The 25,261-nt window shown below is 43.1% G+C and overlaps 1 protein-coding gene across 1 annotated transcript in view; it reads left to right on the forward strand.

The window, feature by feature from the left end:
* Positions 1 to 25,261, forward strand: part of ATP6V0A4 (ATPase H+ transporting V0 subunit a4) — a 67,393-nt gene that overhangs the window by 38,469 nt on the left and 3,663 nt on the right. Inside the window, exons 12-19 of the mRNA XM_056845787.1 lie at positions 2,840 to 2,979; positions 3,677 to 3,831; positions 5,331 to 5,424; positions 9,874 to 9,992; positions 13,273 to 13,489; positions 19,194 to 19,301; positions 21,836 to 21,973; positions 24,233 to 24,350. Of these exons, the coding sequence (XP_056701765.1) occupies positions 2,840 to 2,979; positions 3,677 to 3,831; positions 5,331 to 5,424; positions 9,874 to 9,992; positions 13,273 to 13,489; positions 19,194 to 19,301; positions 21,836 to 21,973; positions 24,233 to 24,350 (1,089 nt within the window). The remainder of the gene's footprint in view (positions 1 to 2,839; positions 2,980 to 3,676; positions 3,832 to 5,330; positions 5,425 to 9,873; positions 9,993 to 13,272; positions 13,490 to 19,193; positions 19,302 to 21,835; positions 21,974 to 24,232; positions 24,351 to 25,261) is intronic.

Genomic DNA, 25,261 nt, shown 5'->3' on the forward strand with positions numbered 1-25,261 from the left:
TCCCCTTAAAATCAACTCGGAGACTCCAGTTTGTGCAGAATTCTGCAGCTTGGTTATTATCAGGAGCCAGGCAAAGCATTACACAAAGAATTACACAACTTTAAGGTAGACAAGGAGGAACTTGAAATTGTTGAAGACTTTCTGTTCCTTGGCTCCATCATAAACCAAAAGGGAGACTGCAGCTAAGAAATCAGAAGGAGATTGAGACTGGGAAGGGCAGCCATGAAGGAGCTAGAAAAGATTCTGAAGTGTAAGGATGTGTCACTGGCCACCAAGATTAAGTTAATTCATGCCATCATATTCCCTATTACTATGTAGGGGTGTGAAAGCTGGACATTGAAGAAAGCTGATAGGAAGAAAATAGATTCCTTTGAAATGTGGTGTTGGAAAAGAGTGTTACGGATACCACGGACTGCCAAAAAAAAAAAAAATCAGTGGGTTATAGATCAAATGAAGCCTGAACTGATCCTAGAAGCTTAAAATGACTAAACTGAGGCTATCGTATTTTGGTCACATCATGAGACAACAAGAGTCACTGGAAAAGACAGTCCTGCTAGGAAAAGTTGAAGGCAGCAGGAAAAGAGGAAGACCCAACAAGAGATGGATTGACTCAATAAAGGAAGTCACAGCCCTCAGTTTACAAGATCTGAGCAAGGCTGTCAAAGACAGGACATTTTGGAGGACTTTGATTCATAGGGTCGCCATGAGTCGGAAGTGACTTGACGGCACTTAACACACACGGGAAAAGCATGCCTATTATACCCATTCTGCAGTCACTCCATTGGCTGCCCATCACTAAGCTCAATTCAAGGATTGGCTATCCTTCGTGGCCTTGATCCCTTCGTGACCACATCTCCACCTACGTCCTGCAATGACAGCTTTGCTCATCTGAGCAGGGCCTTCTGCAGGTGCCACCCTGCAGATGGGCAAGATCAACAACTGCCCGTACCTGTCTTCTCTGTAGCTGCCTCGTTCTGTGGAATGGCCTGGCTGAGGGGGTCAGGAAGGTTCCTGTCCTCCTGGGATTTCACAAATCATGTAAAACAAAATTGTTCAGGAGGGCATTTTTGTAAATTAAACTGGGCTACATCACAGCAGATTGGCCCAGAAAAATGCAGTGTGTTTCTGGTGATGCAATACGGCGTCCTGAATTTTTTTTAACATCATGTTTAATACTTATGCTTTGTTCAGATGACAGCTCTGTTTCAAATTTCTACTGTTCCTAGCCCTATTATATTGCTTATTAAATGTCTCATCCCATTAGTTGCATTGATTAACATTGTGTAATCCACTTTGCGTCTCAGTGAGAAAGGCGAACTATAAGTAACATGAATAAATAAATGGTTACTCTTTGTATTGTATTCTCTCCTTGAAGGGAAAGCAATGCTCGGTTCTCAGAAGGCAGTTCTGCATCCAGAATTAATTTCTGGTACAGAAAAAACACGCTTCTTGAGATATCTTGTTTGAAAAACAAACTTAATTAAATAGCCTTCCTTTACTCTTAAAGAGCTCATAACAACTCTGTATAACAGCACCACCTACTGATTCTAGGTGAGACCACTTTTTACAGTCCTCTTCCTATGATCCAGGTACATCTCCCCAGTATACTCCCAGTACTAGCTGTGTTCCTCCAACAACCTTCTGTTTGTGGTGTTCTTTTTTAAGATTATCTGTAGGGCAACATTTAGATCGCAGACTTGCTGGCCTAGCACCAAATTGGGGAGTATCTTGGAGCCGGCTACTTACTGCAGCCCCCCAAACCTGTCCATCCTTGGCACACAATTTCCACCCCTGGACCTTTTTCTGTGGTTGAGCTAGTCTTCTGGAAGGTCTTGCCAAAGTGGATGAGAAGGGAGCTTTTTAGGGTTGCCGGTTCCCCCGTCGCCACTGACGGGAGGTTTTTGGGGCGGAGCCTGAGGAAGATGGGGTTTGGGGAGGGGAGGGACTTCAATGCCATAGAGTCCAATTTCCAAAGTGGCAATTTTCTCCAGGTGAACTGATCTCTATTGGCTGGAGATCAGTTGTAATAGCTAGTACCTGGAGGTTGGCAACCCTAGTGCTTTAACTTGCTGCATTTGAAGAGGCATGTAAAATGGTTTTGTTTCAGAGGACACTGGGTGGAGGCCAAATTGTTTTGGTCGATTTTCCTGCCATTTTAATCTGTATGTTTTTATCTGTGCAGTGTTTTCCTCTTGTGAGGGGACTGGTAGGTTGTGTCATGTCCTTGCAATTTGTTGCTGCATTGTTAGCTGCCTTGAGTTGAAGGACATAAGGCTAGATATAAATATTTCCAATCAATCACTCAATGAATAAAGACAACATGACTTATAGCAGGGAATGCTGAAACTGTTAAAAGCTGGGCATGGACTTCTGGAGGGTTTTGGCTCAGGTCATAATGGCTCACTGTTTTCTGAACTAGGTGAGTCTGCTTCTGACCCACCCACAAAATCTGAACGTTGGCATCATCACTAGGGTTACCAACTTCCAGGTAATAGCTGGAAATCTCCTGCTATTACAACTGATCTCCAACCAATGGGAGATCAGTTCACCTGGATAAAATGGCCGCTTTGGCCATTGGACTCTATGGCATTGAAGTCCCTCCCCTCCCCAAACCCCATCCTCCTCAGGCTCTGCCCCAAAAATCTCCCGCCGGTGGAGAGGGGGGACCTGGCAACCCTAATAATCATACATGTTGTAGTAGAAGCCCAGCATGTCCAAAGGACAGAAGTCTGTTGTATCTGACCTGGACATTTGCTTTTATGCTTACCATTATAATGCTTTAACAACCAACTTCCTTTTTAGGCAGTAATGTTAAAGTTTCTTTTTTTCTTTCCCACAGCTCCCTACACTATAATTACCTTTCCCTTTCTGTTTGCGGTGATGTTTGGCGATTGTGGTCACGGTGCTGTTATGCTTGGTTTTGCCCTCTGGATGATCCTGAATGAAGAATCCCTTTTATCCCAGAATAACGATAGTGAGGTGAGTGTCCTGAGTGAAATGTCAAGGATTGTTCCAGGACTGGTGAACTAATTCCTTTCAAAACTGGCAATATGGGGTGGAGCAGGGATAGGAAGAAGCACAAAGAGCTGCCTTTGCAGACAGTGGCAGGCACCACTGACTATTCTAATGATTCCTTGGATGTGCTGATCATCACCAGGATGTGGGGATGGCTGCCAGCTTGGAAGGCTTTAAGAGGGGAGTAAAAATGAACACATGAAGCTGCTTATACTGAATCAGGCCCTTGGTCCATCAAAGTCAGTATTGTCTACTCAGACTGGCAGCTGCTGTCTAGGCTCTCAGGCAGAGGTCTTTCACATCACCTCCTTGCCTAGTCCCTTTAACTGGAGATGCCAGGAGTTAAACCTGGGACCTTCTGCATGCCAAGCAGATGCTCTACTACTGAGCTACCACCCTTCTCCATGTTCATGGAAGATAGGGCTATTCATGGCTACTAGTAAAAATGTATACTAGTCATAATGCACTCCTATTCTCTCCAGGATCAGAGGAACATGTCTATTATATTAGGTGCTGTGGAACACAGGCAAGATAATACTGCTGCAGTTGTCTTGTTTGTGGGCTTCCTGGAGGTTGGCCACTGTGTGAACAGACTGCTAGACTTGATGGACCTCGATCTGATCCAGCATGGCTTTTCTTATGTTCTTATGTTTCTGTGCAGATCTGGAAGACCTTTTTTGGCGGTCGCTACCTGATTCTGCTCATGAGCATCTTTTCCATCTACACTGGCTTCATCTACAACGACTGCTTCTCAAAGTCATTCAACATTTTTGGGTCTTCCTGGCATGTCACCCCCATGTTCAATAGTACATGGAAGTAAGTGGTAAACTGGTTGTTTATTAAACAAGATACTCAAAATCGGTACCTCATAAAATAGCAGTCATGTGTTCTAGTGCCCCACTCGGCCTCCATAATATTTCATGGGATTTGCTTATTGTCATGGCATCAAAACATTCTACATTTCCCTCCCCAAGCTGGCAGTGGTGGCCAGTTACTGTACATGGTGCACAGGCAGAGAAAAACAGAACGTCATGATCTGGGATACAAGATAAGTTCTGTTGGCTATTTTAGAATGTGGGGAGGGGGTCATGTGATTGCCACTATTATCTACAGTCTTTGGACTTGGTGTAGAAAGGAAAGTGGCACAGAAGGGGTGAGTGGTGCAGAAGAAGTCGACGTAACCAATAGATGGAGATTGAAAGGGGCTTTCAATGACAGCCATCTAACCGTTGATGGTTGCATTGTTGTTACATGGGTAGAAATGGTGATTCATTTAAGTTTGGGGGATTTCGGTTGCCATGGTTGATAATTGTTTAAATATGTTGTATGAAGAAAAGTTATTTGCCTTCCACTAGTCCAATTATCCCCAATGTGGTGTCTGCCAGGGAGCTGCCCAGTACTTATTGGCTTCTTCCTTAAAGCAATAGGCCAGCCCTGGCTTTCCTCCACCTCCTTGGAACAGAACGTGCTTTAAAAGAGCCCAGGAGATATCACTGTTGAGTATACAAGGAGCAACCTGACTCATGGATCCAGTCATGTTGTAAGGAAAGCAAGTTGGTGTTCACCTGATATTGCCTGCTAGGGAAATCTTCTGTGTCAGCTACACATCTCCTGATTCTTCCTTCCCCTCACTGAACTCTACTCCAGACAGGCAGGTGCTATGATATCAAAGAGATACACATCTGAATGCCATGATATCCCCTTCATATGATAACAATTTATATTATGGTTTTTATGGTGGTGGTTTTACATGTGAGCTGTTTCAAGGTAACATATAATTTCCTCCAATAACTAAAACGAAAACATTAACTAATAAGGGTCTATTTAGGATTTTTTAAATGTCCACGTATGAGCAGATCCCTAAAGAAAAGGGTGTTTGTAGAACTGGGGACTGTGGAAACCAAAGGATCAGGGTTGGCAATTGATGGCTTCTATTTCAGCTAGGGTTGCCAGGTCCCTCTTCACCACCAGCGGGAGGTTTTTGGGGTGGAGCCTGAGGAGGGCGGGGTTTGGAGAGGGGAAGGACTTCAATGCCATAGAGTTGGCAACCCTAATTTCAACACTGTGTACAACTTCTACTACACAAGAACCAAGAACCAGGCAGCCAGGTGGAGCAGGCAAAAAGTGGGGGAGAGGGAAGGGGTGAGCCTGAATGTCACATATTGATTTTGCCTACTCCCATGTATATCATGCCACTTGCATCTGGTCTAAGCAAAAAAAAAAATTTTTTAATCCTCCTGAGCACTGGTGAATGTGCATCTCATACATTTAGGGTCAACTAAGCCCCTGACGTTTCTGCCTTTCTTCCTTTATAGTGACGAAATTCTTAAAGAAAATGATTTTCTGCAGCTGGACCCAAACGTGACAGGAGTGTTCTCTGGAAATCCCTATCCTTTTGGAATTGATCCGGTAATCAAATAAAGATCTTCCTGTCTCAGGCATCTGGCAGTGGACTATCATCAGGAGGAATAAAGGCTGGTTTGTCAGGGCAGCCAAGCATTTTTTAGGGAAGATACTAGCCAAGCAGGGACAGCTGTTCAGAAGACAGAAGCTAGATCCAAGTCTAAAGCTGCCATCTTTATTTTTCGCCAGGGCTGCTGCATCTTTTAATGAGCGGGAATTCTACCGAAAAAGGTTTTCCCATAGTCTGTGCAGTGTGCTAGGGAAAACTTTGCTTGCAGAAGGTCTGCCTGCCACATAACTGATAATAACATAGCACTGTGTGAGATGTCAGAGATTGAGCACAGGGCAACTGCTCTTTGGGACAAAGCTTTTAATGAGCTGGGTTTTAAAATAACAGACATGATCAGAGCCCCAAATCTCAAGGCCGAGATAGATGTGATGCCGGGGATCTGTGATAGCTGCCTAATTGTTTTATTTCCAGGGTTGCTTAGTTGAGGTAACCTCTCCCAGCTGATGGGAGGAGGCAAGGGCATGTCTATATTTGCAGAGATAAGAATGAGCAACTGCTAGTTAAAACAAAGTCAGTCACACCCTGTTGATCAATGAAAAACCTTGGATGTCTAAAAAGAAATGTGTTGATTCTTTTAAGAAGAGAAAGAGAGTAGCATGCAAATATTCATTCTGGGTGGAGTAGCGTTGCCAGCCTCCAGGTAGTGGCTGGAGATCTCCTGGGATTACATCTTCAGGCGACAGAGATCAGTTCACCTGGAGAAAATGGCTGATTTGGAAGGTGGACTCTATAGCATTATACCCCACTGAAGTCCCTCCCCAAACCCTGCCCTCTTCAGGCCTCGCCCCCCAAATCTCCAGGTATTTCCCAACCTGGAGCTGGCAACCCCAGTGTGGAGAGGGGGGATTGAGTATGCAGTAATATCCACTGATGCCTAGGAGAGGAAGGGTCTTTTTAAGTGCTATTGATTTCCAAAGGGGAGAATAATAAACTTTTGTCTTCAAGTTTGCCATAGGGAGGGATATGAAAGCAAAACAGGATAGAGAAATACAGTGCCCCAGCTACCATTGTTTTCATTCTATTAAAGGTAGTCCCCTGTGCACACACCAGGTCATTACTGACCCATGGGGTGATGTCACATCCTGATGTTTACTAGGCAGACTATGTTTATGGGGTTTGCCATTGACTTCCCCAGTCGTCTACACTTTACCCCCAGCAAGCTGGGTACTCATGTTACCAACCTCGGAAGGATGGAAGGCTGAGTCAACCTCGAGCCGGCTGCCTGAAACTGATTTCTGTCAGGATCAAACTCAGGTTCGTGAGCAGAGTGTTGACTGCAGTACTGCAGCTTACCACTCTGTGCCACGGGGCTCCTTTTCACTCTATTGGACAAATAGTTAGAGCGGTTCTTCAGTGGAACAGGCTTCCTCGGGAGGTGGTAAGCTCTCCTTCCCTGGAGGTTTTAAAGCAGAGGCTAGATGGCCATCTGTCAGTAATGCTGATTCTATGACCTTAGGCAGATCATGAGAGGGAAGGCACCTTGGCCATCTTCTGAGCATGGAATATGGGTCACTTGGGGTGTGGGGGGAGATAGTTTGGAATTTCCTGCACTGTGCAGGGGGTTGGTCTAGATGACCCCAGTGGTCCCTTCCAACTCTATGATTCTATGAAATAATATTATCTCCCAGCCCAAATAGCAGGACTGCCAGACCCAATTGAATAAACAGTTTGAAGTTGATTGGTGGCTTTCCCTTTGAAGTATTAATTGTTGGATCAAATTCATTCATTCATTTATTGCGGTCAATAGTCCAAAACCTGTATCAAATTTGAATAAATGTATGCATACCACCAAGCCCTCAACACAGGTGCCTTTTTGAAGGATATTGAAAGAAGTCTGGAGATCAGATTTGAAAGAATCTGATCTTCCAGCTTTTTGGCCAAATCATGCTACTGGTGTGGCTGACCATTAGATGGCAGCATTGGTTACAAATGGGCCTCTTCACTGACTCTAGTCTCAGATGTTGAATGGCAAACTCTTGATGGCCCTGAAGAGGGTTACATACCTGCACACTTACCTTGATTTACTTAATGAATTTCAGTTCTGTGCCACCTTTCAACCACACTGGTCACTATATCAGCTTGCAGCAACGCACACACAGTAGTATTAAAAACCATTGAAAAATTCACACAGAATCATATTATCTTAAGACTAAGGGTATCCAGAGGAGGGAAGGCAGCATGGTACAGCCCGATCTCATCAGATCTCGGAAGCTAAGCAGGGTCAGCCCTGGTTAGTATTTGGATGGGGGACCACCAAGGAATACCAGGGTTGCTGTGCAGAGGAAGGCACTGGCAAGCCACCTCTGTTAGTCTCTTGCCATGAAAACCTCTTAAGGGGTCACCATAAGTTGGCTGCAACTTAACTGCACTTTGCACACACACAAGGGTATCCCGACCAACCAACTAAAGGCAGGAGAGTTGATTGTACTCTCACAAACACATGAAGTTGCCTTTTACTGAATCCAACCACTGGTCTAATAAGGACTGCATCTAGACATAGCTGGGGGTTTCATTAATTTGCAATACAGCAGTCATTCACTTCCTGAATTGTCTTGTCCGTACGAGCAAACACAGTTGTGAATGATGTCTATAGCGATAATGATCGTTTAATAGCCAATGATTAATGTATGCAGCCGATTTCAGTATTGTTTATTCTGGACAGGCAGTGAGCCTCGAAGGTATAAGTTGGCGGTCTTCCATATCATCTGACCCTTTAACTGGAGATGCCAGGGGCTGACAAAACCTTCTTCATGCAAAGCAGATGCTGTACCACTTAGCCATGCCCCGAACTGGATGGATCAGACTGCTACACAATCTAATCAAGGGTGCTATAGGGCAAGAGTGGGCAGGCTGTTGAAATGCCTTTACACTAAACCTTTGTTGGGTTTGGCATTGTCTTGAGGGAAGACACTGTTCTTGGAATGGGGGCAGCTGCTGAGCTGTGAATATGGCTGCTCAGAGACTATTGAAATCATATCCTGTGCTATTTGGTGTAGGTTTGTGGGGCATACTAGGGTGGGCTGAGTACTATGGTAAACAAAGAACTACCAAGTGATAGATACTTCCTTTGGGGAATATAGCAGGTCAAGAATGACGCCTAGCCAAGTCTAGGGACCCCTGGGACCTCTTTTTTATGAGTGGCAGATTTTAATATTATCTCACACTTCCTTCAAAATATCCTCTAGAGCACAGTCATACTGAAGTTTTGGAGGTATCCAGATTTAATTTACAATTGACTGGTGAATTAGAAAGCAGATAATCAATCGCCTGAAAAGGGTTTTCGTCTTGATAAGTGGCCATGGTGTAGTATACTACAAATCATTCTGAAGGAATATGGATAGGTAAAAGAATGTAGCATGAATAGTGACCCCCCAAAAAATCAGTGCTGTTACAATAAAAAGTTCAAAAATTCACACGTAGTAACTTTTGTTGCAAGATACTAAGGCCATAAATTCATCTCAGCATTCAGCAAAAATCTTCGCTACATGAATACATGAAGCTGCCTTATATTGAATCAGACCCTGGGTCCATCAAACTCAGTATTGTCTACTCAGAGCCGGCAGCGGCTCCCCAGGGTCTCAGGCAGGGGTCTTTCACATCACCTACTTGCCTAGTCCTTTTAACTGGAGATGCCGGGGATTGAACCTGGGACCTTCTGCATGCCATGCACAAGCTCTACAAACTGAGCCACAGCCCCTCCACAATCCGCTTCAGGGTAAAGGTGGAAAATTGCATGCTTGAGCTCCCCCCCCCAAAAAAACTCCCTTCCTTGTATACAGAAAACTAGGCTGAACCCTCTTTCCTGAAATCTTGTTTTTGTATGTGTAGGGAGGGGTTATCCCCACACACACACACACACACACACACACACACACACACACCAAGTGGAGCAATCAGATATTTAACCCAAGGCCAGCTGTCATGGAACACACCAGACAAATTATTGTTTCATTCTTGCTGAGTTTAGGAAACAGCCCTCAATCAACTAGTGATAAGAAGTGGGGGGAAGTTATACTTTTTGTGCAAGGTCTCCCTGAGTGATGCTCCATGCCGATTATGTGTGGTGTCCTTCTCCAGCCCTTATGGGTTTGCCCAACTCAGTGATGGGTGGAATTTTAAATCCGTTTGATTGTCTGGTGCCTTATTTTCCTTATTTGTCAAAATGCTAATGTGTTCCTTTGACATTCTTGGATGAACAGCAGTTTCCCAGCCACAGAAAGCTGCAATCTGGCTCAGTTTGTTGGTGTAGTCCTACTGAAGAATTTTGTAATTGATTTGGATAAGGTAGATGGCATTTCTGTGAAACTGGGTGGGATTATGCTTTCTCTATGACCAGATAACTTCGAAAGTCCCTTCATTTCTCACTTCCTTATTTGTTTCCCAAGGTATGGAACATTGCTAAGAACAAGCTGACATTCTTGAATTCTTTCAAAATGAAGATGTCTGTTGTCATGGGGATTACACACATGGTCTTTGGCGTTATTCTCAGCCTCTTCAATCACATGTAAGTTTTGCTACCCCATGACTGAAAATGTTGCTGATGATATACTGCCACAAGCCATGTCTTGAACTGATATCCTATTTTACCTTGAAATGTCACAGACCACCTTCCTGTCACCAGCTCAATGTGACTTATTTGTGATTCTAGCCATTTCATTGTATTTTCCTCTAACCAACCATTCAGGGTACTGAACCCCCAGCTGTAGCCTGGGGTTTACTATGGGTTGTTATAGTTACAGGCCCTGGGTGGCCTCTGCTCCTTGGGCCGCCACTTCTCTTCAGGAAACCAGAGACATACTTGGACCCAAGTAGCTTTTTTAGCTTGCTCTAAACCTTCCCATCATGCTTTGCCACGGCTCTTTCCTGTCCCTGTAGAGCTCTCCCTTCCTGTTAGTTGACTATTTCAGCTCACAGGCTGTACTCCTAGCCCTGCTCCTACCTCTTCCAACTGTGCTTCCTGACCCTGGAAGGTTTTCCCTAGCTTGTCTGTCCTGCTAACATCTCCTAAACCCACACTTGCTTTAGCTGTTCAGATTCTCTATTTGAGACAGACTTGACTTGCTTTCTTGTCTTAGCATTTAGCCTTACTTAGGCCTGACCTCTTGGTTAGACAACTGAGCCCAAAGCTCAACTGTGGAGAGGTTCTGATCTCTTCTTCAAGAGACCCTGGCCCTGCAGCAGAGAACAACATTTCTCCAGTGTATGACAGGGAGGTTGCTCTGAAGGCTTTTTTCCTCGGGAATTGAACGCTCAGATCTCTCCAAAAAGAGGCGGGGGAAACAGCAGGACACTTTCCTCTGTGCATCCCTATTGGGTATATTTGGTTAATATAGCAGAGTTTTGTCCAGTCATGGAAGCATGATATTGAGTGCAGTAAATAATCCTCCCAATAAGTAAATTGCAAAAAAGTAAAAGTTACATTTAATCAAGTAGATTATGTTCACATTCTTGTTGCAGTTGAAAGAAAGAAAGAAAGAAAGAAAGAAAGAAAGAAAGAAAGAAAGAAAGAAAGAAAGAAAGAAAGAAAGAAAGAAAGAGTACATTTCTCTAACACAAATGGCCAGCTATTCTGGCATCACATGTATGCAAGTATGAGATATTTGTTTCTACAGGAGAGGCCTGCAAAAACATCTGTCTCCATTGCAGTTCATGTGGAAAGTGATACAAAGAACAATGGCTGCAGAGAGAGAAGGAGGAGGGGTCAGAGGGCAGCTCTCCGGTTCAGACAAAGAGAGGAACACCCCATTTGAGAGTTAACACTTATACACACTTAGAGTGAATTAGTGTCCCCGATGTCCAGGCATGCTGAGTCACTCACTCCAATAATCCCTTCCTGCTAACAGAAGGAATGGAGGAATTTTTCAGAGATGCCTAGTTTTGCCCATCACAAGTATTTGCAAGCCCATATAAAGTAATGGCCATAACATGGCACCTAGGTGGCCTTGGATGAGTAACATTCCAATGGCCTAATCATCCTCAGAGGTCTGTTGTAAAGTAAAATGAAATTTCTTTGTCTGGTATGCTACTTATCCTTCTTAGAGGAAAGATGGAATATAACTGTATGGTGTGAGCCTGTTCCTCACAAATATTTTAGTTAGCGCCATGAAGTTCAGGTAAAACTTGCCAAGCTACCAATTAAACTTTTATTGGGAGGAAAATAGAGGCATTCTGAAGAGACCTATCACACACATTATGTTCAGAGCATACTAGAACTTTAACTGATCTTTTTAAAAAAAGAACATGACCTGAGAGAATCGCAGTTCCCACACTTCAAGATTTACCATACCTTAACTCTCAGAACTCTGTCTAGATAACCATATATGGTTCTATTCACATAATATTCCTATATTTTTAATATTATCGTGTATCAAGGTTCCAAAGTCCCAACTGGCTATAATTAGATCAGTGAACATTCCAACTAGGGCTGCTTCTAAACCAGGATTTCCCACATTTCAGCCACCTGACTGATGCAGGTTTTTTCATGTTTCCGTGTGATGTTGGACTCTACTATTTGTGTACAGACTATTAACAGACTGTTCTAGCCACCAAAAATAAATAAATAAAAATAATCTGCTCTATTTTAAACCTGTAAAATAATATTTCCTATCTGCACAAACAGTTTCTTGTGTCTGAAGGGGATACGGCATTAATGCAGGACTTTGCTGAGGTGCTAATCAGTTCCTCTTTTAATCTGTTGATTACCACAAGTCCCTTGGAGCAGTTAGTGCAGCAAAAGAAAATTACTTAACCTGTAGACTGTGGGGAGAAGATTGTTGGAGGCTCTGCAAATACGAGGAGTTTTTTTTAAAAAGGTTGTTAAAGGTATCATGTTATTCCTATTCAGTGTTACTCGTAGTAGTTAAAAAAAGAAGAAGAGAGAATCAGCCATAGCTCACCCTGCCTTTTAGAAGTGGGGAAGGGATCATCAGAGGTGTTTGCAAATACATGGAGTTTTTTAAAGGTTTTAAGAATATGTATTTCATTATTTATATGCATTGCTGGGTTACCCATGCTCCTCAAAATTACAAAAAAATTCAAATAGGGTGGGCCTAAGAGTCACATGAGAACATAGTGTGTGTGTGTGTGTGTGGGGGGGGGGAAGCTGCAACGCACACCAGGTATAAAAAGGAAACCATTGCTAAAAATGGAGAGAAAATGGAATTTAATGAATTGAATTTATTGAATTTATTTAAATCAGAATGAGATTAAATAGTGTCAGTACTGAACTTTTAAAAAGTTGTGTAAGTGATAGTCTTTTCTCATAATAATTACATTCACATAGTGTTTTAAGCATTCACAGTGCTTCACATACTTTCAGTAGATTTTATAATACCCCTATAAGGTAGGCAACTATTGTTAACCCCATATGGGGACCTGAGGCTGAGTGGGAGTGGGTTGCCTAAAGCCACCTAATTAGATTATGGTAGAGGTGAGATTTGAACTGGGGATTTCCCAGGTCTGTGTTGCATCTCTTATTCACTACATGATAACATTGTACATGACCCTGTAGGATACTTCTTGATGCAGTGAATTCAACTGAATGAGGGTCTCCATCTGGTCATCCATACCAATTTCAGCATTGTCCAGATTTTTTTTGGTGAGCCATTTTTAAAGACTTCCTTCAGCAAATCTGATTCTGTACATTGTCAGAACCCTATTTTCACTTTTTATCACTATATCAACGCAAGCTAAAAAAAATGGTGGACTCTTACAACTCTACCTTTCTTTTTCTTCTTTGCTTGCACAGCTCATAGAATCCACATTAATGTTTTTCCTTCTTCCAGTTATTTCAAGAAAACCATAAACATCGTCCTCCAGTTCATCCCAGAGATGATCTTCATCCTCTCCCTGTTCGGTTACCTGGTTTTTATGATTATTTTCAAGTGGTGCAAGTATGATGCCAGAGTGGCCCAAACTACTCCAAGCATCCTTATCCACTTTATCAATATGTTCCTGTTTAGTTACAATGATGAGACAAACCTCCCCTTATATCAGCATCAGGTATGGACTTTTCATCTTCTGTTAAGTATTAACCTTAGGGAGGTATATTTCAGTCAACCCAGACTGAATGTACGTGAGGGATTTTGCAGGGGAAATGTTGCCACGGAGTGACATTCCCCAAAGAAAGTGTGTTTTTATGAGTGTTACTGCATACAATGAGACTGAGATAGGAAATGTAACATTACATTGTCTCTGTGTTTTAGTGACTGGATTCTATGTGGTTATATGTCAGGTTCATCATGCAGAACCACGGGGAAAGCAAGTTAAAAAAATACAGGAAAAGGTCACCTGGTGGTAATAACGATCTAGGGCCAAGAAACTGAGAATAGTTTGATACAATTTGTTTCACAGAATAAGTCACCTTGATGTGACTTTCCCCTGTGAAATAAATTGATTGAGCGTGTCCAGAGGAGAGTGACCAGAATGGTCAAAGGTCTGGAATCCATGCCCTATGAGGAGAGACTTAAGGAGCTGGGTTTGTTTAGTCTAGAGAAGAGAAGGTTAAGGGGTGACATGATAGCCATATTTAAATATTTGAAGGGATGCCATGTTAATGAGGGAACAAGCTTGTTCTCTGTTGCTTCAGAGACTAGGACACGGAGTAATGGATTTAAACTAAGAGAAAAACTATTCCACCTAAACATTAGGAAGAACTTTCTGACGGTGAGGGCAGTTCGACGGTAGAATGCGCTGCCTGGGGGGGCAGGGTGGAGTCCCCGTCTTTGGAGGTCTTTAAGCAGAGGTTGGATGGCCATCTGTTGGGAGCGCTTTGATTGTGGGATCCTGCATGGCAGGGGGTTGTACTGGATGGCTCTTGTGGTCTCTTCCAATCTTGTGTGATTTTGTGATTTGTGATTTTGAGTATCAACGGCCCCTTACTTCATCCTGTCCACATACCCCATTGTGTGTGGTCGTACTTACTTTGTGATAGAGAGATACTGTTTGAGAAGATTCAGGAATGAAGGTTGGCTATTGTTCCAGAATGTTCATAATTCTGCGAGTCTGTCCCAACCAGCCAGCCATTTTTTTCTGTTCATTTCTCTATGCCAGTGCTGATCGCTTCAAGTTATTCCACAGTTCCTCGGGAATGAAGAGCAGGGCCACAGTTAGCTAACTGGAAGGCAATGGTTGGTTGACTGCTGCTCATCCAGTGGCTCTTATCTCTAAAGTTGTTCTGTGGTTAGAATAACAAACACATTCAGCCACTTCCCCCTTGTTTTCCTCCTCCAGGTTGAGACTGTAATTAAGTGTGACCCATTGATAAGGATTCATGTGTCTACCTGCATGAGTCTGATAATTTCAGCTGAGTCAGAATGCGCCTCTAGGGGTGTAAACAAAATTAGCACCCACTCACTGCTTGTTTTGAATTTCAAATTACTGCAGGATGGCATTTCTGGATTTGCCTTCACAATTTACACTGGTACTTTTGCTCCTGCTCGCAAGCAACTGTTGATTCTAAGAATGTTCACTGTGATTAAAGGGATAGATGGGAGGGATGATAATAGAAAAGGTCAAGGTTGATTACTATGTAGATCAAATCTCTCAGATAGGAATCATCACATGATAGTGCTCCATGGAGACTTGGAGTATGAAGAGAGAGAGCGATTACTGAAATTACAACATAGCTGTGCCGTAGCCACCAATGGCCTGGTGTTCAAGACATACCCTACAGGCAAGGAGGTGGCCTTTCATGCATAGCAAACTGGCTCACATGAAAGTTTCAGAGTCATGCTCGCTCAGTAGTATGAGCAACCAGGAAAATCCGCTCTTCTGCTGGCTCTGGACCATCTGTGCTTACATTCATTTCTGCCTCCCTTCAACTGACCCACTGGTTGACTAGTAGCCATAGTAACTAAAGGGGAGCTCCACATTCAGAGGCAGCAAATCTCTAACTACCAGTGTTAGGAGGAAGGCCTTGGTTTCCATTTCTTTTCCTGGCTCTCCAGGGCAACTGGTTGGAACAGAAGGACGGCCTAGATGGATGCCACTGGTCTGCTCCAGGAGAGCTTCTCTTATGTCATTATTTATTTATTTAATTCATAATTTGTACCCTGCCTTTCTCCCCAGTGAGGACCCAAAGCAGTACATCATTCACCTCTCCTCCATTTTACCCCCACAGCAACCCTGTGAGGTAGGTTAGGCTGAGAAAGTGTGACTAGTCCAAGGTCACTCAGAGAGCTTCCATGGCACAAGTAGAGAGTCACGCCTGGGTCTTCCAGATACTAGTCCAACACTACTGAAGCTAATCCCAAATCTATTCCTTATAGTGGCAGAAAAGGAAGTGGAATAACCAGGAACAGTTCAAGCTATGTGGGTGGACCTGACTGGAAGAGTTCATGGCTAGGGCTGCCATAGTAACTAAAGTAGTAACTAAACTCCAGGTGGTTGCAGGAGATCTCCTGTTATTACAACTGATCTCCAGCCGATAGAGATCAGTTCACCTGGAGAAAATGGCCGCTTTGGCAATTGGACTCTATGGCACTGAAGTCCCTCCCCTCTCCAAGCTCCACCCTTTTCAAGTTCCACTCCCCAAATCTCCAGGTATTTCCCAATCTGGAGCTGGCAACCCTATTCATGGCTCACCTTCCTCAAAATTGCACAGAGCTTTAGCTTTAGATTTGTAGGCCTCTTGCCTATCACAGGTAAGGTTGCTAGGTCCCTTTGTTCCACCAGCGGGGGCTTTGTGGAGGCGTGGCTGGAGGCGCAAGACACGCCCTGTGTGATGCGCATGCTCTAGCAATCTCCGCCGAAACTCTATGGTTTTCATAAGAGTTTCGGCTGAGGTTGCTAGAGTGTCCGCGTCACGCTCCTCCCCGCTACCTGTTGCTCTTTTGCCAGCCAACCCTCAGCTGGTCGACAGGCAGCCTGGTGGATTGGCGGGCTTTTGCCTGTCCCTACCAGGCAATTGGGAAGCCTAATCACTGGCCAGGTCTAGTTGTTTGTTTTGATGGCTCCTGGAGCTAGAAGATGGGGAGAAGGAAGTTTACAGACCAGCTGCTGGAAGAGTAGAACATTTTTATATAAGCAGAGGTGCAAGGTTCTTTCCTTATGAAAGGCAGATATATAGATAAGCATACAGAGATTTAATAGTGTTGTCTCAGAATTAATGAGAAGAGCAAAATCCAGCTACTTTGTACAGATTTATAAGTAAGACATTAACGTATCACTTTCTGCTCCAGATTACACAAAAAATGTCATACAGAAGCTTGCAGGAACCAATCAGCTCCGATAACGATGATTAGCAACCACAAATGATGTATTAGAATACTCCTGAGCAAGGAATGTACACATCTCCCATGCCAAGCAAATAATCTTTAATTCAAAACACTTGTTAGAAAACTGAGAAAGATCTTTCCTAACAGATGTAATTAACCATGTCAGTAGCAACTTCTAAATTGAAGGGTCTCTCAGGAAATCTCTCAGTAACTTCACCGTCTCTAGCCTGAATAACAGTGTTCCCAGAAGCCACAGAATAATTACTTTCAACAGACCGAGTCTCCAATTTAAAGCAACTTTTGAGTACACTAGATGGTAGACTTGATGTGCTTGACAGAAGCTTTCAGCATTCCGGTAAGCCTTTTAGGCGGCAGAATTAGAAACGTCTGGCTTTGGTCAGACTTAAGTTAGGAGGTCACATCAGCCTTCGATATTAAATATAATGGGAATGTGTTGCAAAGGGATATCTATCCAGATCTGCCCCTTCTAAGTCTATTTTGGCCCTTGGAATCTGTGGCAAAGAGACTGGCCCAAGAGATGGGGCAGAGGGCGATAGAGATCATGGAGCCATGCAATACATCCTACAGGTCTGGGCTTTAGATAATTATGCTGTTAGCACTGAGAGTCTGGTGCCAGTGACTGCAGAGGGGCTTCATAATAGTTTCTTCAAGCTTTGAGCATGTAGCAGATGGTCAATGCCTGAGGTAAACTCGCCTTATTTAAACCAATTCAACTAGGATATGGAAGGGCTGCTACATGTGAAAAAAAACCTTTAAGAGAACTAGAAAGAAGAAACTTTTCCTGTGAGCATGTTGGAACGGAATGTTGAATGCTGTCTTCATCACTGACAAGATTGCCTGGTGAAGCAGGGTTGCCAACTGCCAGGTACTAGCTGGAGATCTCCTGCTAATTCAACTAATCTCCAGCCGATAGAGATCAGATCACCTGGAGAAAAATGGCCGCTTTGGCAATTGGACTCTATGGCATTGAAGTCCCTCCCCTCCCCAAACCCTGCCCTCCTCAGGCTCCGCCCCAAAAATCTCCTGCCAGTGGCGAAGAGGGACCTGGCAACCCTATGGTGAAGTCAACCTTTTGCTGGCTCTGTGCAACTTCCGGCTTAAATCTCCTGTTGTCGTGGAGTTGGGGGTGGGGGGGCTCATAATGAATCATAAACCATTTGGTATTGAATTAAGCAGTCTTTGAGCACATTTAGATGATCACAATCATAAAATTTCATTGCGGTCTTTAACCAGTTTAACATATATAGAGAGTCTTGTCACTTGTAGCCCTCCTGTCCACAGATGCATAATAATGAGAGCTGGCACCAGAGCTGGGATAATCAAAGGGCCAACTTTATTTATCTGCTCAAGAGGGATCTGCAGCAACACACAAACTAACACCCCAGAGCTAACTGCCATTTTCTTCAAAACTGAAGCACTTTTTTTTAGATTCCATATGATATCATCTTGTAATCCTCCTCTTTTTAGGTGCTGGCTTGAAGGAACGGTGAGCGTTTTCTTGCCCTGCTCATGTCAGCACCATTTCCCTGCCAACAGCCCCTCACAGTCACCATTTTCCCTGCCTTATTTCCCTGCTTTACCATCAGAAGACTTTTTGAGGGCTTTAAAAACAAAATCAGTAACTGCTATAGCACTATAATGCTATAGCACTAGCAACTACTGATTTTTTTTTAAAGCTCTACAGTAACTCGTTGGTGGCTCAGTGGGAAAAAAATGCAGGGGAAATGGCAGCCATGAGGGGCTGACCGAGGAAAGTGCACAGAAAACTTTGTGTGCGGAAGCTCTGTCGCTAAAGCACACGCCTCTGTGTTCACAGTGGCAATGAAAGCAATGTGGAGAATCCTCACCATGTTGACATCAGCCTCCCTCACAAACACGCACATATGTGAGTGATCAGTTTCCCTAAGGTACTATCCCACAAAACTGCAGAATGGGTGTGAGTACCGCACAGGCTGGACAATTCAGATGGGTCTCATCGCCTGTCCATTGCTTTCCCTCCTAGTGGGATAGTGATTGGATAGGAAACATCCATGCAATCACTGCACCCATTTTTGGTCCTACTTTGGTCATTGTACGGTTTTACATCAAATGTGTATGAGTTTCATGTATTTATTGACTGTGAATGACTCACCTATGATATAGGCCTTATGTTTTTAACTTTACTGTGCACCATATTCAAATTTATAAATTTGTAATTTTAGTATTTTTTAGCTCAACCTTTTCAGTTTGAATTTAACATTTCGGTTGAGTTTAAGTTGTTTGCCCCTCCTTTTGTTGTTATTCCAAAAATATCCTATAACACATGTGCATATGTGTAGTAAATAATATTATCTTGATTTGTTGAGATTCTGAATGCAAACTTTCAGTAGACCTTTTGGGTGAAATGGTGCTGCTGTTTCCCAGTGTTTTGTTTTTTAAAAAGACAATTAACTTGAAATTATTTATTTATTTATTTTAAACATTTCTAGCAAGAAGTGCAGACCTTCCTGGTAATTATTGCCGTGCTTTCTATTCCGTGGATGCTATTGATTAAGCCCTTCATCCTTCGTGCTAATCACCAGAAAGCTCAGCGTATGGTAAGAATGACTATCTCTGGTGGCACTGGGCTTTTATATGCATTGAGGTTGTGAAAATTAATGTTATTGAGTCAAGTTAGCTGAGTCAAAGATTAGAGGCAAATATTGGGGTGCTGTCTCTGCTTCTGCTTGACTATCAGTACCTTCAAAGAATAACCAATGAAATTATGCCAACTGTGAATTATCTTGTGAAGTCTCAAGTAGCTTGGATATGGAATTGTGAGGACTATGCGGTAATGTGGCATGCAACAAAATATACAGTTGGTTGTGATCACAATTCCCTCAAGTGGGCATCTGTATACCACTCTGATTCCCAATATTTTAAGTTAATTAAATACATTTAATGGCTCCTCCCAGTTCACCAAGACCTAGGGTTGCCAACTGCCAGGTAATAGCAGGAGATCTCCTGCTAATTCAACTGATCTCCAGCCGATAGAGATCAGATCACCTGGAGAAAAATGGCTGCTTTGGCAATTGATCTCTATGGCATTGAAGTCCCTCCCCTCCCCAAACCCCACCCTTCTCAGGCTCTGCCCCAAAAATCTCCCACCGGTGGTGAAGAGGGACCTGGCAGCCCTACCAAGACCCCTGAAAATGGTAATTTGAAGTGGAGACTGGTTATTGTTAAGAGAATTCTCATTATGCTTACCAAAACCATAACACCCAGGAGCCATGACAGCCAATCACTTCTAATAGTAAGATTGATGGTCAAGTGCCTATCAATAGGGCAGTGAAACAGGGCCATCCACAAACAAGGTAACAGTTTATAATGTTGGGGACTCTCCAGCTTTACAGGAAATCATTGCTTGCAAAAATGGCAGACCCTTCCCCCCCACCCACAAAAACACACACCCACACACACCATTGAGGACTGAGCATGCTGTAGGAGGCATGGAGTTCTGAGGACAGTTGAGCATCAGTTAAAGGAAAATAGAGGGAAATGGGGAAATTGGTCTGTTCAACCTTCTAAGTGTTTATATAGTATCCTGGATGACCCTGTGAGCCTCCAACATGTCTAGTATAAAACTGATATAAATAGGTAGCATAGATATGCCCCAAAGTAACTTCTGAAATTTGGGAAATAAAAAAAAGTTTCTTGTTTATTATGTGTAACATTTGTGTAAAATAGAAAGGGAAAAGAACACTCTATTTATACCTTTCTTGCTCATAATCAGCACCCAGCATGTTTTAGAGAGAACACAGATAAAGGTGGTTCTAAAAGCAAACTAATCTGGCATTTTCTGGAAGGTTACGGTAACTCCTGGTCTGTAAGTGAAAGGCGGGTCCCTTGACTGAGATTCTTGCATTTTCATAGTGAAGGGACAAAGTAGTGTGGGATTGTGGTGGTTTTTTTTTTTGCAAAGGTGACCAAAAAATTAGAGTAAGATATGGTGGTTCTTATGGGTTTTTTTTTTTGGGGGGGGGTATTTGTTTTTACTGAATGAGCTATCTTGAGCAGATCTCAGAAAAGGTAGCATATAAATAGTCTAAATAAAGTGATAAATAGAAGTAGATCCCACTTCAAAAGGTTTGAGAACCATTGCTCTACAAATTAATGAAATCTTCAGAAGGGAAAGAAGACAGACACAAAGCAACCTGTGGGAAATAATACGGGGGTGGGGGTTGGAAGAGAAGAGTTAACCCCCCTTCTCTATATCAAGCCCCTCTCTCAAGCTGCTTTTTAGAGCCAAACAGGTTGTGAGTTCGAGTCATCGAACTCCAGTGTCACATTTAGTTTGATCCCGAGTTGAGCTTACTAGGTCAAACAGACTAGTGGTGTGAATAAGTGCTTTTCCTGCTTTATCAGCATGTGAAATGGATGGTGTATAAATTCCTTGAAAGATACATGATGGAGAAATTGATAGACTTGACATAATACATATTATATGTATTAATTTTATTACCAATGTTGGCAATGGCAATATGTAATCTCTTTAGACTCATTTATTTGTACTTGTGAAATCAATATTATGTCACCATTACTGCATGCATATTAAAAACTTATTTCTACTACTTTCTGGAAAAGCCAGAAGTCAATGGTATTGGGATATTAGCAGAGTTTGCCCAGTCATAGAAGCATGATATTGAGTGCAATAAATAAATATCCCAAGAAGTGTATTGCAAAAAGTAAAACTTACATTTATTCAAGAAGATTCTGTTCACATTCAGGTTGTAGTCGAAAGGAAGAGAGAGAAGGACTTTCACTATCACAAGTGGGCAGCTGAACTGGCATCATGTGTTTGGAAGTAGGAGGCATTGTTTCTACAGGAGATCTGTAGATATGTGTGACTCCATGAAAAGCCGTGTGAAGAGTGGGAAAAACAAAGCACACACAGAGAGAAAGGAGGGGTCTGGGGGCAACTCTCAGGGTAAGACAAAGAAAGGGATATCCCATATAAGGAGATAAGACTTGTACCCACGTAGAGTGATGCGCCCCCGCCCCCCATGGCCAGGCATGCTGATTCACTCACTCCAGCACATGGGGCTTTCACTAACATGCTGGTAATAATGTCAGGCATTCTTTTTCTTGTAAGCTGGTATCTCCTGAAATATCAGAGAGTCCCACCGGTGACATTGAGGTGGAGATCATTAAGTCTAACCTCTCCGAGAAACCAAGCCAAGAAGACCACAGTGATGGTGGCCATGAGGGACATGATGACAACGATGAAGAGGTAGGATCGTTGAATAAGAAGACTTAAAGAAAGGCACTGGAGTATTTCACTTCCCTTCCTTCACATTTGTGCATGTTTAAGTACATTTACTACTCTGACAAGGTTTGCAGCTTATCTGGCTATTACCATAATAATAAAATCATTCAAGTACATTTACTAACATAAGACCTGTATTTTACAAGCATGGATTAAGCATTCCTGGCTGCCACTTGACCCCCTCCCCCAACTCAAGGATAAAGGCTGAACTTGCAAGCCCCTCCATTCTGATGTGTTCCTGGCTGCTACCATACATGGTAAAATCTGGTTTGCTGTTTGATAAAGTAGTGGCTGCCAGTATGTGCTTGATTTTTTAAAATATATTTTACTACATTTTAAATCTATTTCATTACATACATAAGAAAAGCCATGCTGGATCAGACCAAGGCCCATCAAGTCCAGGAGGCTGCTACATTCTTGTAGAGGCAGATGGAATGAGTACACAGCCTCCAGACTGCATCAGAAAAGAGATAAAAGAAAACCAAGCACCATCAATTTTCCCTTTCCAATGACTTCAGTACACATTACTTCTGAAGATGCCATCTACAAGACCCATGAACTGCCAGATTTACTTAAATTCATTCACAACTCATTACACGTCTCCATACCAAACTTGGGGCCACCCAATGAAGCTGATGGGCAGTCAGTTCAATACAGTCAAAGGAAAGTAGTTCTTCAGACAATGCACAATTACCACTGCTGCAGGATGTAGAGATAGCTCTAGTTTAGATGACTTTAAAGGTAAAGGTGCAAGCACCGGGTCATTACTGATCCATGGGGTGACATCACATCCCAACATTTACTGGGCAGACTATGTTTACGGGGTGGTTTGCCGTTGCCTTTAAAAGGAAATAAATTCATGGAGGGGGTAGGTCCAGCATGATGTAGTGGTTAAGAGCAGTGGTTTGGCGCAGCAGACTCTAATCTGGAGAACTGGGTTGGTTTTCCCACTCCTCCACATGAAGCCAGCTGGGTGACCTTGGCCTAGTCACAGCTCTCTTAGAGCTCTCTCAGCCCCCACCTACCCCACAAGGTGTCTGTTGTGGGGAGGGGAAGGGAAGGTGATTGTAAGCCGGTTTGATTCTTCCTTAAGTGGTAGAGAAAGTCGGCATATAAAAAACTCTTCTTCATCATCATCATCCATCAGTGGCTACTGGTGACAAAGACTAAATGGAACCTCCATAGTCAGAGGCATACTACCTCTGAATAATAGTTGCTGAGTGGCAACAGCAGTTGGAGGTTTTTACTTTATTGGCCTTCCAAGGACATCTGGTTGGCTACTGTGGGAAGATAGGATGTTGGACATTGGTCTGAGACTGCTGGGCTCTTCTTATCAAAGTATGGAACTAGATGTTACATCAGATTTGTTGCTGCTGCCAAAGTCAGCAGCTCCATGTCTTATTCTCTACTCTAAATCTAGGGATGCCCTAACCTGGATGGCCCAGGCTAGGTCGATCTCGTCAGATCTCAGAAGCTAAGCAGGGTTGGCCCTGGTAGGTACTTGTATAGGAGACCACCAAGGAAGTCGAGGGTTGCTACGCAGAGGAAGGCAATGGCAAACCACCTCTGAAAGTCTGTTGCCTTGTAAACCCTATAAGGTTGCCATAAGTCAGCTGTGTCTTTATGGCACTTTCCACCACAACCAAGCCAAGGGATACCAAGTACATGACTTTGATGTCATCATGCTCTCAATTTCTCAAAGGGGAATAAAAACAGAACCAAAGAGGAGATGGCGGCTGGAGTCAGAGAAAGAGGGAGGGGAAAAAGAAGGAAAAGGGAGAAGCTGCAGTGACTGTAAGGAGGGAAAGTGGAGATAGCGTGGGGACCAGGTGGGGGAGTGTGTCTCCAGACTCCTACTACATGAGTCCTTACAGCCCCGCTACTTGCTGAATACTTACTTATTAGTGCAATACTTCCTAAGTGTTCCAAATGCTTAGCTTTGATCCCAGAAATTCTTCTAAGGCCACACAGTATGATTATTCCCTAATTATATATAAGGGACTGACTCAGGGCCAAACTCTGTTATGTTTTGCAAAGAGTATGATCCAGGTTATTTGGTTGCTAACCTCCAGGTTTTGCCTGGAGTTCTTCTAGAAATACAATGGATCTCCAGACTACAGCTCTCCTGAAAAAAAAAAAGGCAGCTGCAGAGGACAGATGGCTGATGTGATATCTGAATCCAGGACCTTTTTGCTCACGGCTTATTCTCTTAATCTGTTTCAGTTCAACTTTGGAGACATCTGTGTGCATCAGGCTATCCACACCATTGAGTACTGTCTAGGTTGCATTTCCAACACAGCCTCCTACCTTCGGCTCTGGGCGCTCAGCTTGGCACATGCGCGTGAGTTTTCCAGTTTGGTAGTGGTATGAGGACCGGCTGTGTTGCCCTGACTGTACAGAATAAAAAAGAGATTGATATCTGGTTCTACATAGAAATACCTGTTGAATTGATAGTCAGTTGCTAGAAACTAAACCATACTGGACAAAATCCAGGCAAAGTTAGCCACTTTTATGCTAAAATAGAGATGGGAGGTATGCTTTTTGTGAATTTTTTTTGGCAATGTCAAAACGTGCTCTTCCTTTTGGCTGATTTTTTTTCACTTGTATCGAAAGGAGAAGAATGTGTTTATCCAGGTGTAAGGAGTACAATTGTCGATCTGATCCGCCCATGCCTGTGACAGACTGCCGTCACTCTTGGTCTCCTTTGTTTGCCCTCAGTGATGTCTTTGCATAGCCAAATCTGATTGGCTATATAGTACTGTGATATCATTACTTTCACTATTGGCTGGCATCACTGCAAGACGATGAAAGAAGGAAATGGGAAGGGTAATGACACAGAAGCTCCAACAAAAGGAAACAATTGCAGTGTCAGTATGTTTTTTTTCCCTAGTCAGTTGGCAACCCTAGCAGGGCCTCCTCCAGCCTTTTACTTATTTATTTCAATTTATTTCATCCCACCCTATGGAGTTTGAGATTAGCCGATGATCTTTGTTGCTCAATAGGGATTTGAATCTGAGGTTTTGCCAATGCTCCTGCTATTGGTCCACATTACATTACATTCAGTAAGAATGGAGCAATTCAAAACTCTTCTGGGAAGCAGGAACCAAAATTGATTTACAGGCTTAGGATTCTGGAAGACAAGTTTATTTTCCTTAATGGTGGCATCAGTGAACTACCAGTAGTTCTTAACCCTGGTAGCCAAGGATTTCTTTGCCATATTTTCCAACTGTATATATTACTTAGTATACTGTG

The sequence above is a fragment of the Euleptes europaea genome, chromosome 3 (assembly GCF_029931775.1).
Source record: "Euleptes europaea isolate rEulEur1 chromosome 3, rEulEur1.hap1, whole genome shotgun sequence".
NCBI lineage: Eukaryota > Metazoa > Chordata > Lepidosauria > Squamata > Sphaerodactylidae > Euleptes > Euleptes europaea.